Source organism: Strix aluco, chromosome 21 (assembly GCF_031877795.1).
Source record: "Strix aluco isolate bStrAlu1 chromosome 21, bStrAlu1.hap1, whole genome shotgun sequence".
In the NCBI taxonomy this organism is placed as follows: Eukaryota; Metazoa; Chordata; class Aves; order Strigiformes; family Strigidae; genus Strix; species Strix aluco.
In genome coordinates this window covers 14,830,477-14,847,700 of record NC_133951.1, presented here as the reverse complement: position 1 = coordinate 14,847,700, position 17,224 = coordinate 14,830,477, and the positions used below count along the sequence as shown (strand labels likewise).

The 17,224-nt window shown below is 44.6% G+C and overlaps 1 protein-coding gene across 2 annotated transcripts; it reads right to left on the bottom strand.

Annotated features, from left to right (window-relative positions):
* Positions 1–1,459: 1,459 nt before the first annotated feature.
* On the bottom strand, positions 1,460–17,184 carry GPS1 (G protein pathway suppressor 1). 2 transcript variants are annotated; one of them, XM_074847776.1, is made up of 14 exons: positions 16,812–17,184; positions 14,231–14,323; positions 12,213–12,394; positions 10,894–11,058; positions 10,577–10,712; positions 10,341–10,418; positions 9,889–9,949; positions 9,401–9,486; positions 8,851–8,945; positions 7,612–7,717; positions 7,171–7,251; positions 6,905–7,042; positions 6,531–6,665; positions 1,460–5,773 (listed from the first exon to the last, which is right to left on the bottom strand). In XM_074847776.1, the coding sequence occupies exons 1-14, from the start codon at positions 16,842–16,844 to the stop codon at positions 5,699–5,701; spliced, it is 1,464 nt and encodes a 487-aa protein (XP_074703877.1). In that variant the 5' UTR covers positions 16,845–17,184; the 3' UTR covers positions 1,460–5,698. The 2 variants fall into 2 exon arrangements, with proteins under 2 accessions (XP_074703877.1, XP_074703878.1); XM_074847777.1 differs by lacking the exon at positions 16,812–17,184 and adding an exon at positions 16,358–16,507.
* Between the last annotated feature and the right edge of the window lie 40 nt (positions 17,185–17,224).

Genomic DNA, 17,224 nt, shown 5'->3' with positions numbered 1-17,224 from the left:
AGTAGTTCAAATTCCTACTGAGTCTTCCCATTTCGTTTGCTTGTTACTTGAACAAAATATTTTCCACAATGTTCTGGGAATAGCATCTTCCAACCTTAATCAGCTTGTTAACCAAGACTTTCAGCTGCTTTCATCATTTCTGACTACCCTTGTATTCAAATCAAGTTTAGACACTACGCTGGTAGGTGTTACTCCAGTTTGCCTTGTGAACTGGAACTAGCACAGAAACCGAGGGGGCGGGAAAGGGTGTGGCATTTACCAAATAGCCCAGTGATCAGTGTGGGAGAGCCAAGTTTAAAAGTGCTTCTCTGCCTTATTCAAAGACGACGGGAGTTTGAAACCTCGTCTCCCACTCCTGTGGAAATCGTCCACTTCTTCCCTCGCACAGGCATACACTTTAAAGCTGTCAAACACTCTGAGTTCCCTGTCTGTTTGAAAAGCCCCTCTTCTAATAAAAAGCTAAATGTTCATTATCATGGAATTTCAAAGAGCTTACCTGACCCCTTGCAGTTTACACAGTTTCCCAAAAACATCAGAAAGCTCAGTCATTCTGCTTACTGTGCCAGAGAAGATCTACAAAGTCAGAAAAGGCATTTGCATGAGAAACATCCACTGTTAGAGCACAGCAGCAGACTGGTGCTATGTGAGAGACAGGACACAGGGGGATTTTAGAACACATCTCTCACAAGTACAGTCTCACCACAGAATTACTTACCGGCGTGAAGAAAGGACCAAGCTGGCTTTAGGCTCCTAAATTCAGGAAGGGCCTTATACTTGAGAATCCCAACTGGACACATTTCTATACAGAATTAGTACTTAAGGCATATTTGTCCCCACCCCCTCTTCCACTGCTTTTCTTAGTCAGCAGTGCAGACAGAGAGTTGCTGGCTGATCCCGTCAGCTCCGGTGCCAGGCCCCGGCAGAGGCTCCTCACTCAGCGGCTCACCAAGTCCCTTTGCACATCTAACTACAAATCACCACACCAATGGAAAAGAAAGTTGCAACCTGAACTTCCAACAGACATTCTAGAAGATGATAACCTTGCAATTAATAAGGTAAAGATGACCAGCGTATCAATTTCTTAATAAACAATGCTTGTGAATTAGGAGGCACTATTGCAACACGAGTGAAGCCGAGCCGTTCATGCTGGGCACACCTGCACTTACACTAACTAGGGATTACTTTCAGGCTAGGCAATATACTAATTATCCTGTTTATATCTAATCAAAAAATTGCAGTCTCACCAGCTCAGCAAGGTAATGTCCTGTTTTGTTTCTGTTTCACAGGCCCTTGAGAAGATATATATACTACTTAATTTTAATGGGAGTAGGGGGAGGAAAAGACAGTGTTCTGCATGTAGAATGATGGTGAAAATGATCCCCAGTCTTTGGGTGTGAGGAAGATTGGATTCTTGATTCTAAATCCATTTTCAGAGGCACACAAGAAAAAGTAGTCATAGTTCACCTGACAAAAAAAAAAGCCAACTGCCTTTATTTGGCAAACAGCTTATGAGATGAGATATCAGAGAATTAAAAAAAAACAAAAGACAAAAAGAATTACATTGAAACAAAGACTGAATACCCTGGATCTCAGCATGTATTTACAGGGTACAAGCTTTATGTACACATAGACTTCACACTCACATAAACTACAGGCACACTGAGCACAACAGTCAAAGCTACAGCTGCAGAAGCATTAGAGAACTGGAACGGTGGTACCTGTGGGATCAAAGACGACAAGATTACCCAGCCTGATCTACTGCGTAAGACAGATTTACAGGTCTTGCCACTTGAATTCTTGTTTGAATTAGACCATCTCTTGCTAATGCTGCTACCCTTCAGTCTGTAGCTTTTGATAAGTTTTAATAAGTCTACTGAAGCCTAATCTTGAATTATTTCTTTGCTGTCAAGAAACTCTCTTTCTTGCATTAGGAATTTACCAAACTTCTAACTACTGAATCTCATACATTTCTCTTAGAGGTTGACATACACTATTAGCCGGTTTCTGTTCCCTATCTAATTAATTCAGCCTGATCAAGTTATCCTGTGAGATGATCTAAAGCTAAGTTGTCCTACCAGACCCGATGAAACCTTGAATGGAATTTACAGATCCATAGGAACGCAGAAGCCAAAATAATACCCGTTGAAGTACAAAGCGCATTTACAAAGCAGAGAGTAACTCACCCCCTATTTCCTAACAGCATCAGAGATAGGCAGAAGTCAGTTCCATACCAGTTTGGTGTTTTTCACCCTACTGCAAATTCACAGCTGGTGGACTACTGAAAAAATGAAATGCTGACTTGTATTGGTCTCAGTTCTCACAAGGGGGTGGCATAAGAAAACACTAAGAGCACTGTCCTGTGGAGCACACTGCTCCCCCACTGTCATCTGCTTCATGTAACAAGTAATGAAGGAAATGGCGTAAGAACCTTGAATAGCCAAATTAAGTTAGCTGAGACTTTACTCTTAAAAAAAAAAAAAAAAAAAGCTTGACCAGCACTTTCTACCCATGCATGATGGGTCTTTGTCAGAAGCACTTCTGCTATTATTAAAAGTTTCCTCATTTGTTTTTCTGAAAGTTTATATTACATTGCATGTATCAGAAATAATACCTTATTCAGCAGCAGCAGAGGATGGAAAAATGCTGAAATTTCACCTAAGTTAGGAAGTGATGCTAAGACCGTTACGGCAGAGTCCCAGAAACCAATGTCCAGATCACACATGCACGGCACGGGGCACAGACTGAGCTCTGTCCCTCTCCCTCATCCACTGAAGCCTCTTCGACGGCAGCTGCCCCAGCACAACCTCCCCCTCTTAGAGACCCCCCTCTACAAATCCCAGCAACACAGACCACTATGCTGGACAAGATCTGGCCAGATAATTACCAATCATCTCCAACTACTCCAACACAAATCTCATAATGGCAGTTTCTACATTACCGCTAAAATTAGTTGTGCTAATTGAAACTGCCTTTGCCAAAAGAACCAGGTTCTTTCCAACTGTTTTTCCTTTATTCCTAGCTAGGTCAGATAAAGAAAGCAGGATTTACACTGCATGAAGACACCATCACTTATGGCTTAACATTGGCATCTCCTTCCTCATCAACAAAACAGTGCTGCACAATTTCATGAAATCCACTTAAATAAGTTCCTCTGAACATACCAACATGCTACAGATCCTACAAAACTTCATCCACTGAATTACCTTCGTGGTCACAGAGAATCAATGGAAATTAATTCTATGTGAGTCACTATTTTCCCATTTATTACTTGGGAAATTACTTAGAAATTTAAGGTAAGAATAATCTTTCATTGGGGGAAACTGCTTACAAGTTATACAGAACTATATCCATGCTGTGTTGTTATTTCCGGATTTTTGGACCAGCAGGAGTTAGGACTGAAGCAGGCGTTGAACAATGTCTAGAAGAAATACACCTGGACAGCCCTGACTCACATCTACAAGATCCTAAAGCAACGGCAGCCTCTTTCACAGGCTAAAGGAAAGGGTTAGATGCCAATAGTTGTATACAAAAGCATACACTGTGCTTGAATAGTGCCAATGAACTAATAACAGAGAAATGCTCTCTCTGCCCAGAAGAGGCTGTAAGCATTTTCGTCTGGAGAGAAGAAACTGATCCCTCTGCCCCAGCTACGGAACTGCCTCGGGCCACAGCAAGAGCTGGGAACTGCTGTTGCCACCTCGTGGGCTCCACGACTGCCAAAGGACACGCACTGCGGCCGCCTCCCAGAGCGGACGCGTGGGGTGTCTGGAAGGGCAGAAGCTCTCATCCAGCTTATGAGGGGCTCCCCCAGCAGAAAGCCTCCAGGAGGGAACAGCAGTAACCTAATCAAGCCAAGACAGTGGAAGCTGTGCATAAGCAAAGAGCCAGCTGATCTGATGCACTTAACTGGGTTGCAAAATCACCTTCTCAAGATCTTTTCCTTCGAAATTTTATCAGTGGCCCATTTTAGGAAGAAAGCAAGAATGTTTAAGTAGTATTATAGGACTGAATGGCTTCCCTTCAGCATGAGCAGAAAGCATTAAAATGACATTCCCAACATTTCTACAAGGATGTGCAGCCATTTACCTGACAACTCAACTTGCCTGTCTCACTAAACTGGCCATTGGTGATGCTCGACTCACAAGTTTGTCATTAACTAGCTCTTTCTTTTTCCCCCTCAAAAATGGGAGAACTTTCCCATGCCAAATGGAAGACATTTAACAAAAGTCCTCACAGGAACTATTGCTTCCATTTTCAGCACCTAAGTCATAAAAAGCACGGAAAGCCAGGGGGAGAGAGCACTGTTGCAATTCAGCAGCCATGCAAATGCTGTCCAGGAATCTTGTGGTTAGAGCATTCCCTCAAATTGCACTTTGTTCACAGTTCATCCAAGCTACATCTCCAACCAGATCCGAAAGCAAAATACAACAGCCTACAAAACATCATCAAGCTTAACAAAAAATCAATGGCTTGAGATCAAGATCCCTAAAACCCGTCTTTAACACAAAACTCCAAAAACTCAGAAGCTTTTCAATCCTGCTGTTTAATGCACTAGATATAACAACTTATTAAAAAAAAAAAAAAAAAAGCATGAACACATTAACAGTAACATCTGCAGTCAGTTACCAGACCAGTCAGGGCTGGATCAAAATTCTGAGCTTGCCTTATGGATTAGATGAACGCAAGGCAGCAGTGACTTCAGAAATTTCAGTGCACATCTCCTTTCATGAACACAGAACACGCACAGACCTGGGCTGCCACCTTTCATCCCTTTACAAAAGGAAAAGCGGAATAAATGCACCTGGAGAGCGGGCACCTAGGTTGGCTGCTTTCAGCTCTTCCACAGGACTCGAGTGGTATTTTATGGCATTTACCCGTGCTGCCAGAAGCAACTGTTGCACATGTTGGGAACCATCACACACTGTGGCAGTTAAGACTGGACAAGCAGCAATATTTGGATGAAGTAGACATTCACTGCTATGGTAACACTGGACCCCAAAGTCAGGTCATGCACAAGTGGGAAACACATCGGGAAACAGGTCTTTGAAAACAGAGGCCAGAGAGAAAGAACCTGGATCCAGGTAAACATAACACCCTAAAATAAAGGCCTGTGACTGAATGCATGGAAGCAGTGCCATGTTTTCTGGTGTAGGTGAAAAATCATTAAGAGCTTCTCAAAGGACATCTCCTCTCCCACCAGAATTCTAGCTCCATAATTAAGAGCAATGCACCTGTAAGTTTATCTGCAATAAACAGAAAGCTTAACATTGCTCAGAAGCAAGGCAATACTTTCAGGCCAGCAAAATTCATCTTAGATCACACCTGTCCATTCAACTTAACACTAACTATTTTTGCAGCTTTGAAACAAGAAAACTAATAGCAGCTGAAAAACTCTCAAATCGGCATCTGTATGAATAACCTGACAGCTCTTTATGGAGTGGTGGAAGCAGGAGAATGGAGGAAGATGTTCTACCAAAACTGAAATGATGACCCATTGCAGGGATGCTGTTTTTAGAAAGAATTTCTTTTCAAGGAGAATTGAAGTCATTGGAATATTCATCCACCATCAGCCCTGACCCTCTCAATCCAAGCAAGAAGTGAGGGAGACAGGGATAGTTTGTGAAGCTCAGCAGTTAGTGGGTGAGACACTGGGTACAGTCCTGGAGGGACCATTTCTTTTGGTAGTGCACGAAGTTTTTCACATGTTGGTGCTCATCCTGGACTGGCTGTTAGCTGGAGTAAGCTCCCCTTGGCTACCTTCTCTCGGAGGAGACTGCAACAAGACCAAAACACATCCTAGTTAGTGATGTGTAAATATCCTGCAGAGCGCTTCCTGAGAGACCAAATGAAGCACTGGTGAAGCACAGCAGGGTAAGAACAGCGGGAGAGCACACCCCCCAACTCATAAATAATGATGGCTTTGCAAAAGTTTTGTGTTTACAACTTCTATAGCTGCAGTTCACAGGAACTGTTCCTAAAAAAGGCAAGCCAGAACTTTAAAGCCACTCTTATTTACTATGTACAAGGTGCTGTTGGCCCCAGAAGCTGAATCCTATCTGGCAGTTAGTTATCACAGAGATTAATACACTAGAGAATTTCACATGTTCTGTGGCAGATGGCCTGTCCTCCCTAAGGGCATCCTTTTGGAACTGCATCCTGCAAGGAACACTCCAAGCAAGTCATGCATTTTTTACTTCCTCTACTAAAAAAATTACTTCAAACAAACTTTGTTTTAATAAGATAAAAGATATGTGCACAAAGAATTAGTTGGAATGAATGAGTAATAATCAATCCAAGCATATAAACTTCAAAGTTGTTGTACAAGCAGGTCAATGTGTTGGCTAGAAACGCTTGCTCCTTACATATTTAGTATTTAGTATTGTAAGAATTTGTCCAGTCATGAGCACAATAAATTCATTCCCCTCCAGAATCTTCAATTCACCAACTTTTATAGTTTCAGTTTCAAAAAAAAAAAAAAAACCCACCAAATCTTAACACTCTCTAGAAGTCCACATTTAACACGCCCTCACCTTGACATGTATCTGGTTGCGCAGGACTGCAGCTCGCAGGATCATAGCTTTGGCACGGCGCTGAAACTCTTTGCCCATTAGTAAAGACTTCTCAAAAGTTGTGCTGCGCTGATCTACATCTCGAGCATAAAGAATCTGTAACCAACACAGAGAACTGCACACCAGAGCTGTGACAGGGTTCCACAGCAGAAAGCCCTTTCTGGGCAAGGGAGCAAAGCTAAGGTATCGCGGAGTCCGAGCTTACACACAGATCAAGCCCTACTGAAAATACCAGTTGCAACAGATGAACGCAGCTGCAAAGTGTCCCAGGAATGGAGAGTTTCTAATCTTAGTACAGCTGTTCAGCCTACAGTCTGTGGTTCAGATGCACTCACCTTACTGTGAGAGTCTATTCTGGCGTTGATCAGTCCCTCCAGGATCAGCTGAGTAAGTTCATCTTCCAGAGCAGCCACCGTGGTATTAAAAGCAGTAGCCATCTTGCGCATATCTGCCGACACATAGGGGCTGAAGTACTAGGAAGAAGAAAACATTCAGTTGCCAGGTGTACTCCCCCGCCCTCTGAAAAACCATGGGAAAAGCAATTACAAAGAGATAGCCTATCTGACTGTTCATCCGCTTCTCAGATTACAGGAACAATTACCTGGATAAGGGCACGATTTCGAATCTGGGTATAAAGCGTCCTGACATGAGGTGCAAGGTACATATCCAGCAGCAGGTTGTCCTGTGCAAAAACAACACATCAGAAGCTGAGAAGCAGCCTGGAAAAATATATTATTCCTATGTTCTGAAACATATACATGTATATACTTAAACCTTGAGGATATTACACTACAGCAATACAATGCCATAAAACTAGAATGCATAAAAGAACTAGCAATATATTTTAAAAAGCTACCGTTTCCCCTCACCCTCTGCTGCTAAACTACTCCCAGTTTCCATTCACCACATCAGGAGACAGAAGACACAGAAGAGTTGAACACTCTTAGTAGCTACTTTTAACAGTCACTGCTTCTCACGAAAGGCTAGGCGAAGGGAAAGGGAACTTCTAGGGTCTGTTCTGCACTGCTTCCCTGCAACTCACCTTCATTTCATCCAGCATCTTCAGGCATGAAGCATATTTAGACTCATAAAACTTGAAGATGATGTCACGAACCTGTGGCTCCAGCTCCAGAAACAATTTGAAGGAGCTACAGATAAAGATGGCCGTGATCAGACACTGGAACCCGTCAGTTCGATTCCCCACAACCCCATCACTCCAAGCTGCAAGGTTACAAACTCTCACTATCATTTGAAGATTCCAAGAATTTACTTTCTAACAGACCAGATTGGGTCTGTTAGAAAATGGTCTAACAGACCAGATTGGGTCTGTTAGAAAATGGTCTAACAGACCATTTTCAGCAGGGCTGGGAGCCTGGAACACAAGAGACATGGAGCACAGCATCAGAGCCGTGATGAAAGAAGGCAAGAGTCTTTTGACAAACCAAGTAGTCCACACAAAACAAAAAAAAATGAGTGGGAATAGGTCAAAATCAGGATATACCCACAGAAAACATAGGCGACATCTGTGCATGCACTGTAGCCTGTGCTGGCCAGCTCTGTATTCCCTTTCACAGCACAGCCTTCACTAAGTCCAGCATGCCATAGGTAGGTTAAGCACGCAACTGTCTCAGAAAACAGCCTATCGTCAGTGTGGGAGATCGTCGGGATGCACACTCTTTCTCAGCGTTCTCCCAATTCTCCATCACAGGTTCCCGAACCTTGGGATCTCACCCCATGAATCAGCCAATAAAAAAGTCAGGGTAACAACCGTTTTTCCACATCAACTTAAAATTAGTGCTTCCATACACTTAGCTGACAGGAATTCAGTATCACTGTAGTTCAATCTATGACAAACAAATTTTTCTCCCAAAGACTGTAATTCTCTTAACGCTGCAAATTGTATTAACAATTAAATTGTATTAATACAATTAACATTTATTGTATTAATACAATTACCAGAACAAGTGGTAATGTGAAGGCGAATTATCTCACAGCTGCCTTCTGACATGGACTGCTGATGGAGATAGAAGATTGGGCTACTTACATGTTGGATTGGACCTGGGTTGGAAACTTCTGTTATACCACTAAAATTTCAGCTGGGATTAACCACTGCATTGTAGGCAGTGAAACACCACTTAATGCTAAAGCCAAACGACGGCTCAGTGATTCTTTCTCTTCTGTATGAGAAAGCTATTCCTCCTGCCAGAATTCACTCTCAGCCAAAGCCCCATGTCCCAGCAGAGGTCCAGTACACACAGACTCCTCTCACGGCATCACTCACCTGCTGGAGATCACATTTCGTTGTAGTTCCTGACGGTCAAAGGTAGCAAGGGCACAGAGACCACCATAGACAGCCACATTGCTAGGAGATAACAACTAGAGAGAGAGAGAGAAAACTGTCACTGACTACTAAAGTGGCAGAAGGTTGGAATTAAGTATTCTACCCCAGGCCTTTCCTTCAGGCAGTGACAAGATTAGTCCTTGTCAAATGCAGCAGAACCACTCAGCATGCTCTCAGGCGTTCACCCAGAGCCCGGGGAGTGACTGTCCACTGCTAAGAGAGCAGAAACCACTCCCAACAGCCAGTCTTTTGACTGAGCTACACAGGTACACAAATCTCACAGGCAATTCCTATGTGATCTAGAGTAGATCATTTAGAGGACTCAAGAACAGAGACTTTTTCTAAAAAAAACCACCCACATGGTTCACAGCATCACCAAACTATACAGGAGTGATGTGAGAATAACTACAATATCTGAATTTTACAACCTAACACTTAGAAGAATTACATCCCCTCCAAGACCTGCACACAGCTCCCTCCTGGTCCTCACCTCAGGGAAATCACAGTGATCAAACGATGCCAACAAGAAGCACTTTGCAGCCTGTTTGTACTTCCGAGCAGCTAGCTCAGCCAAGCCTAGGAACCAGAAAAAGTTAGTCCTTTGTTTATGATAGCATACAAATTAGGAGAAATCGCAAAATCTGGGGAGCAGACAGGCCCCCACATGGTTGCTAGTGCCTTCACTATCAAAGTGAAACAAGAGTCCTGGACAGTATCTAGCAACCTTTGAACTGCATTGACTCACACTGGCACCCTCTCCGAAGAAACTTAGGGAGAAGAAAGAAATGGCAAAAACAAGTCAGCAGTTCCATCTCATCGGCTTTATTAAATTTTGCATTTCTGGTGAGAAAATACAAAGTCTGTCAAATCTGAGAGAATAAAAATAAGCCAAGCACACACTGTTGCCAAGGAGCCCTAGGGACAGCTAACAGGCAGAAAGATGGGCAGACAGTATGGGAAGCTGAAGGATTCACTCACCTGCTGCACATTTCAGTTTGGTGAGAATTGCTTGTGTCTGGCTGTCTCTTTCTCCTCTTTGCTAAAGGGTAAAAAAAAGCAGTAGTGAGCGAGCAGTATGAAAACCATTATGATGACAACTGTCCTTGGGACATTTTATCCTAATAATTAACTTGCGAATCTCAACAGCAAGATAACTTCATCTTATTTCTCTTGGGAAATATGGCAAGAATTGAGGATGGGAAGTCTCTCTGCTTTTACCATGAGTTTGATTTTTCTACACACGTATCATGGGAGAAAAGCAGCAATGAATTTCAAATGAAACAGTACAGCAGCCAAGGAGGCTGGATTAGGGGAAGAAGGGAGTCTTATAGGGAGCAAGTCGTAAAGGGGCAAAGGAAGAAATCGTTTTACAAATTTTGGAGACAGAAAACAAAGGGAAAACCCATGCAAGTTAAAAAGCAGGACCTTACTTCTGCAATTTCTGGTGTAGACTCAGCCTTGCTCACATAGCTCAGAACATGAGACCAATTCTGGAGGTAGACACTGACCTGTAGAGAGCCAGAGACAGGCACGGATAAATGGTGTTACTTAGATAAGCACCATCACTGCAGACACCAGAGGTGTAACCAGAGCAAAGTACAGGTGGACATTACAGCAGATATCAGAAACACAGCGGGTACCACTTCCTGCAAACCCTCCTTCCTACCTTGATGACATTGAGACACATGTTGATAACATGCTTAGCACTGGTGCAGTAATCACGGGCTCGCGAGTAACACTTGAGAGCGTTGCTGAGGTCCCCACAGTCAAGGTAATGATCACCTAAGTCATCATGGCCTCTCCTGGAGCACAGGAATTAAAATACCAATGAACTGTGTGTTCAGAAAGGGACACGGTCAGCTTGTTCCAAACAAGTAACTCAACACACTGACCTAAGGCACTGAATGCAGGTGACATCCTGTGTTAGGTGTCTGGAGGAGCAAAATGCTCTTCCTTGCTCCAGCAGAGCCTTCTGCATCTCACCTGATACTCTCCTTGATGGAGTTCCCTTTGTAATTTTTCAGATCTGTGTCGAGTTTCTCCAGTTTAAGAAGAGCTTTTTTGCGTGTAGCTTCAACCCAAGCTGTGTCAAGAGGAGGGGGTTCAATTCCACTATCAGGGACAGCATCAGGTGTATTCTGCAGTTCTCTGAAAGGAAAGAGTTTGGATGGGGCTGTTATGCTGCAAACTTTGCAAAACAGAGGTCTGCTAAATACCTGGCACTGTTACCCTAACAAACAGACTAAAGAGAAAACAAGGATGGTGGGGAAAAAAGAGAAAGACTGCTAAGATTTCCAGTGAAAACAGTAACATCACAGATGTTTACAAATTCTTCTCAAAATTATCCTAATGATCTTTGGCAGGTATTTTATTAACAAGCAAGTCATTGCTAATTTTAAAGAAATAACCTGCTCTATAAATCAATTGAAAGCAAGTTAGTAATGGTACTGCAATGAATTATTACACTCTATGGAAGTATTCAGAGTCACTGAATTCAGTCAAACGCCCCTACGTGGGACACAGGGTGTACATGTTTACGAGTTCTCTCCCCAGCTGTACTGCAACAGCCTGAGAGCAAAGCTACACTGTACAGATGCAATCCAACTTATTTTTCCATCCAGCTCAGATCCACATATCTACTTGCACTGAACTCACTTTCCAATATTTTAAACAGAAAAAAACATTCCAAGTTTTTTTGGCTTTTTGTTTGCTGTTTTTTTTACCAACAGTCCTTTTCACATAGGAAGAAGCAATGAACCTACGGTCACACATACAGGGCAAAGACTGCCAGGGCAAACCAGACAGGAAATCAACCAGTGCACGGAGCAACAAAAATAACACAAAGAGGGGAAGCGTGGACGGGTAAGTGAAGTGTCAGAGGGTACCCTTAGCAGCAGACCTGTTGTTAGGCAGTGAAAAAAAAAACAACCTACCAAAACAAGGCAAACAGTTAGATAAGGTTTTAATTTATGAACACATGAGCATCTAGAAGAGGCTTCACCTCCATAATCTACCTAAGGAAAGATAACTGTGTTCATTAATATTTGAAGTAGTTGCAAGGACTAAACTCTCCTCAATATCCACCTGTAGCCTTTCAAAACACCAAGACTTCAGAATGAGATAATGTCTTCTGTGTCTAAACTTTTAAAAAAGCAAGAGACCTTAGGCCTGAATACACACATTTCACTGCTATCAAATTCTAAGGGCAAAGACAATCTGCATAAGGAACATGCAAAGTCCCCCACTGTGGCTCACCGGTCTCAGTCAAAAAAGCCCCCCAGGTTCCCATCACCTCGTAGTACCTGGTAGCCTCAGACAACTTTCTGTGGATTTCTTCGTACACATCAACATTGAAAGTTCTCTGGACAAATGACAGTGCCATCTTGAGAGCTTCCACCCGCAGCTGTGGGCAGTGATCAGCAATGAACTGCAGCCGCTCAATTCGCATCAGACCGCTGTAGCTGGACGCGTACTGCTCCAAATCCTGCAAACGAAACCCGGTCTTGGAAGGCGAAGAGGGCAGCACTAAATCAGGCCTGTACACTGTGACTGGCACAAGTTCTCCTGCAGTCCTGAGCCCTTCACGGAGGGCAACATGACTCAGACAAAGAAAAAATCAGGTAAGATTATTCCATTTCTGCTTTCTTCAAATGTTAGTAATTTCCTCAGAAATAGGCAGCACGTTACAATTTGCCTTTTTGATTTCAACTGTGATGCTATCTGTTAAGGCCAATCAGCTCACCCACTTTAAGCACTGGTTATATCACCCGTTAATAATTTTGTCAAGACTCCATCATTTCAGCTGAAGTTTTCTAAACCAGACAACCATTCCAGATGTAGTTTTTCCTTGAAAAATAGTTTCCATATGACAATTTGCATTCTTTCGCTCATACTGATTTCTTCAAACATCTCCTCTGAGAACAAATAGGGTCTCTTACTCTTGAGGAAGGATCTGAAGTTTAAATTCCAAACACTTAACAGATTTTAAGGCTTGGGGTGGGGTGGGGGAGAAGAGGAACACAAAACGTCCAGTAAAGGTATGATATGGCATTGCAGGGAGATTTCCTAAAGGCATAAGTAGACATGCAGACAAGAACAGCAGAATGTTCAGGGCAAAGTCAAGCATTCAGGCAGCAGGAAACTCTAGAGTCGGGTTGCCTGTCGACATTTAAAATGCATCCTGTCCGACATCCTGTCCGACTCCCTCACCTCTGTGTCTCTACGTTAAGACACCACTATAGATGCCACGGTAGCATCTTCTAACATGATTCTAGCCTGATTCAGTGCAAGGAAATCCTTGCTGAAATCCTGGAAACTCCTGAAATCACTGAGTAATCTCACTTTACTCCTCAGCTCTTTGCATGTCAAAGGGGAGTTATGGTCCTTCACATCAGTTAGGGTGAAAAGAAAATTGCCAATTTCTGTGGAACACTTAGATGCTCTAGTAATAACAAAGACATAAAGGTCACAACATAATCACTTCTTCACTCTAGCTTCAGAACAGAACTGAAATGTAATGAAATCAAACAAGGTATCAGCTCAGATGCTGAAAAAACCAAAAGTAACAAAACCCCCAAAACCAACCAACCAACCAAAAAAGGAGGGCTGTGCAATAAACAGTGAATAACCATGTGACAACAGCTATAAGGTACGGGGACAAGAGGAACAAATTAAAGCTTCAAAGGGTATGTGAGATCCAAAGCTTCCTAACTGAATGTTTTATTTTGCAATTTTAATGTTGCTTTAACTTTTTCCAGTTAACATTTTTGTTCTCTTCTGCAACACCCATCTCTCACTGTTACTGAGCTGATACATAAAAAATTGGCCAAAATCTCAAACCATTAACTAAAAATTGAAGAAACTAAAAATAAGCAAATACAGCTTGTTATAACTCCAGAGCTCTGTGTTTTAGCCAGTCTCTAGAGGATCAAACAATGGAAGAATTCTGTCCTAATTACATACGTAAAGCACCTGAGCCTTGCTCCTCAACAAACAAGCCTCAAAATGAAGGAATGATGTCTCCATAAATAATCAGAGATGGACTAAACTATTTCAGAAGGGAAACTGTCAAACAGGCAGCACGCAGCAAGTCCAAAACAGGAATTCCTCCTTCATCTGTGAAGGTGCAGCAGAGGTCAGTATGTGACATGGAGCTGCAGAAGAGGTCACTGCTATTCTCGCCCCACCTTGCTTTGAAGAAAATCTCTTAATCTCTAAATAACAATTTGACAAGGAGTAAAATGAGAGAGTTCTTCAAAAACCTTAAAGGAAGAGGCCATGCCCAAGAAATGTAACCCACTGGCCCTCAACCAGCACATACCAGAGTGGGGTTCTCCACCACGTAGTTGATATCAGGTGCATTTTGCTGATCTTCTTGTGGATCTACGTCAATCTGCATCGGCTCTACTGCACCCTAGAATAGCAAAATTAGGTCAAAAGTAGCTTATTTCATTTGAGCATGAAACAACTATGTGAATCGATCTATTAAGGACTTGCTTAAATATGCATTCAATTTTAAAAATGAAAAAACACTCCTCAGTCTTTAGACATGTTTAGGATTTTTCTCTAGCAACACCACTACTCTGCATGATGTTTTGTCTAACACAAGCAGCACTAAGGCTCAGCATTCACAGAGAGTGTTTTATTTTGTCTGGTAAACCATCAAAGAAGAAAGTGAAGGGGGTCAATAAGCCTGATTCTAGAAAGTATCTCAGGCATGCATGCTCAATTCCAAATGACATTCCATTTCTCTTCCTTGAGCTAGAGCAGGCATTGACACTGAGCTCGAGAAGCTCCAAAACTCAAAAAGTACCCAAAAAACTCACCAGGACCTTTCAAAGATGCTTTAATGCTTAAAAGTAATATGGGGGGGGGGGACACGGACGGACGGACGACAACGGACGACAACTGTTACACTTTTAAAAGTATTAAAAAATGTAAAGAACAACGCAGAATGGCAATTCCATAGTTTCTAACAAATACTGGGGAAAAATTTATGTGCACTGCAAAAATTTACCATCAGTTGAACTATCCTAGTTATCCGAGTCCAACTGTTTAGGTAGATTCTCTTTTGCAGGAACAACAGAATTTTATTCTCCCAGTATACCTTGCACTGCTTTGAACCACACGAGGAACACACCACTACAATGACCTCAGCACAACTGCATCAATGCAACACCTGTGCGTGTTCCCATTTAAAACCAATTTACTATGCAGTCCCACAAGTAAAACTGGTATGCTATCACAAAATTCTTTTCCTCCTCCTAGTCGAAAGCATGCTGAACATTCACCCTAGGTATTACTGATTTAAACTCGGGAAAACCAAGCTGAATATCTTCTTATAAAATGCTGAATATGTGCAGATGTTACCATAAGCAACACCTGATTTGGGGTAAATTCCATGAGTGGACCTTAGAAAGGACAAAAATGCCAACCACCTTGCCCCCCCCCCTAATTAATTCCATGTTTTTATTGATTTTTCTGTCTGTTAAGAAATCAAAGAGGGGGGGGTGGGGGGTGGGTTGGTGGTTTTTGTTGAGGAATAGGGTAGATCTGCTTTTCTTAATTCTAAAAATTGATGCATCTTGTATTCACCCACAGCCTGTTTATTCTTTCACGGACTGGTACATATCAAATATGTACATATCTCAACCCTGACATGAAATCTCCCAAAATCTGAAGTAAAAGCAAGTAAAGCATATAAAAGTTCGTTTCCTAGTTTGTTAGTGTCCACATGAAGGAAAGTGAGGGAGGGCACAAAGGACTCTTGATTGTCCAGATCACCTCTCAGGAAAACTGTGCATAAAAACACTGAAGTGACCATATATAGAGACCATTACTTTCTCCGTTTTTATCTACCTTATCTCTTTTCTTGTATCATAAACACTAAGTGTCAGGGTTGCATTTTTTAGGCTGTGTTTGCCTACCATACCAAAAACCCGATATGGACTCTGTCGAAATCAGCATTACAGAAACGAAGAGTAACTCCAGCTGGTGGAGCAGAATGATCTGTGTCCTGCTACACTGGCAGGCAGCGCTCTGCACCTCCCTCTTAACTCCCAGACAAGGAAAAGCACAAGTGAGCTGGAAGTCCCACTGGGAGACACAGACTCAAACATTTTGAAGCTAACTCTATTTTGGAAGGAAGACGCAAGGCTTAATTAAGAACTACTCACAAAGCAAATAAAATAACACTCTCTCCCCAAGATTTCCCAAGCCCAGAAGGGCACCCTGTTGGAAGGTACCTCCTAAGGCCTCCTACAAGCTGAGCAGCAGACACTCGAGCCGAAGCCTCCTGCTCTACGCGGGAGGGGGCACGGTACAGACCTGTCACCGATGGAGCAGCTGAGCCGGATGCTGAAGTATCCCTCACCCTGTCCCAACTCTCCGCACCCCCGGTCCCTGACAGAAAACTCGCTGGCTGCTGAAGGGCAGAAAGACAACTAACCCGCAAAGGGATCCCCTGTGCGTTACTGAGCGGCCAGGCTCGCTACACCGACCCGCTCCAGGCTCCTGCGGCGTTCCCCGGCACCGCAGCCGCTCGGTCCCTCTCCATCCGCCACCTCGCTGCACCCCCCTGCGCTGCCCAAGCTCTACCTACGGCGCGTACACGCGAAAATCGAGCAAGGGGCCCGCTGCGGCTGCCGGAGGACGCTCGGCGAGGCGCTGCCCCTCGCGAACGGCGACGGAAGCGACACTGGCGGGCCCGGCGGAAGGGCGAGCGAGGGCCCCGGGACAGCCGAGAGCGGCTCCGGAGGGGAAGGCCGCACCGCGCCACCCGGAGGCGGCGGCCGGGCAGGGCCGCGCCGGGCCGCGCCGCCGGACACCGCGCGGGAGGGACGCCGAGCGCGGCCGCGGCGGCCCCGGGGGGCAGGGGGCTCCCGGGGGCGGCGGCCCCGTACCTGCAAGTTAAAGACCTGGACGGGCAGCGGCATCCTTCCCCGCGCGGCCGCCACTTCCGGCCGACCCCCCCGCCGCGCCCGCCGCCGCCGCTGCTTCCGCTTCCGGGTCGCGCGGCGCCGCCAGACCGCATCCGACAGGTGAAGCCCTTAAAGGGGCCGCGGCCCGTCTCACCTCTCCCGCCGGCGCACCGGGCGGCGGCGCGGGCGGGGCGGGATCGCGCGGGGCTCTCGTCGCTCGCGGGGCCTGGCCGCGCTCGCCAGGCCCGGGGCGGCCTTTCCCCCCGCCGCGGGTCGGCGCGGCCTGGGGTGCCCGGGCGCTCCCCCTCCGCCGGCCGCGGGGCGTTGGGGCGGGCGGCCCCGCCGAGCTCCCGCGGCCGCCGCCCGCCCGCGGGGCCATGAGGCGGCGGCGCAGC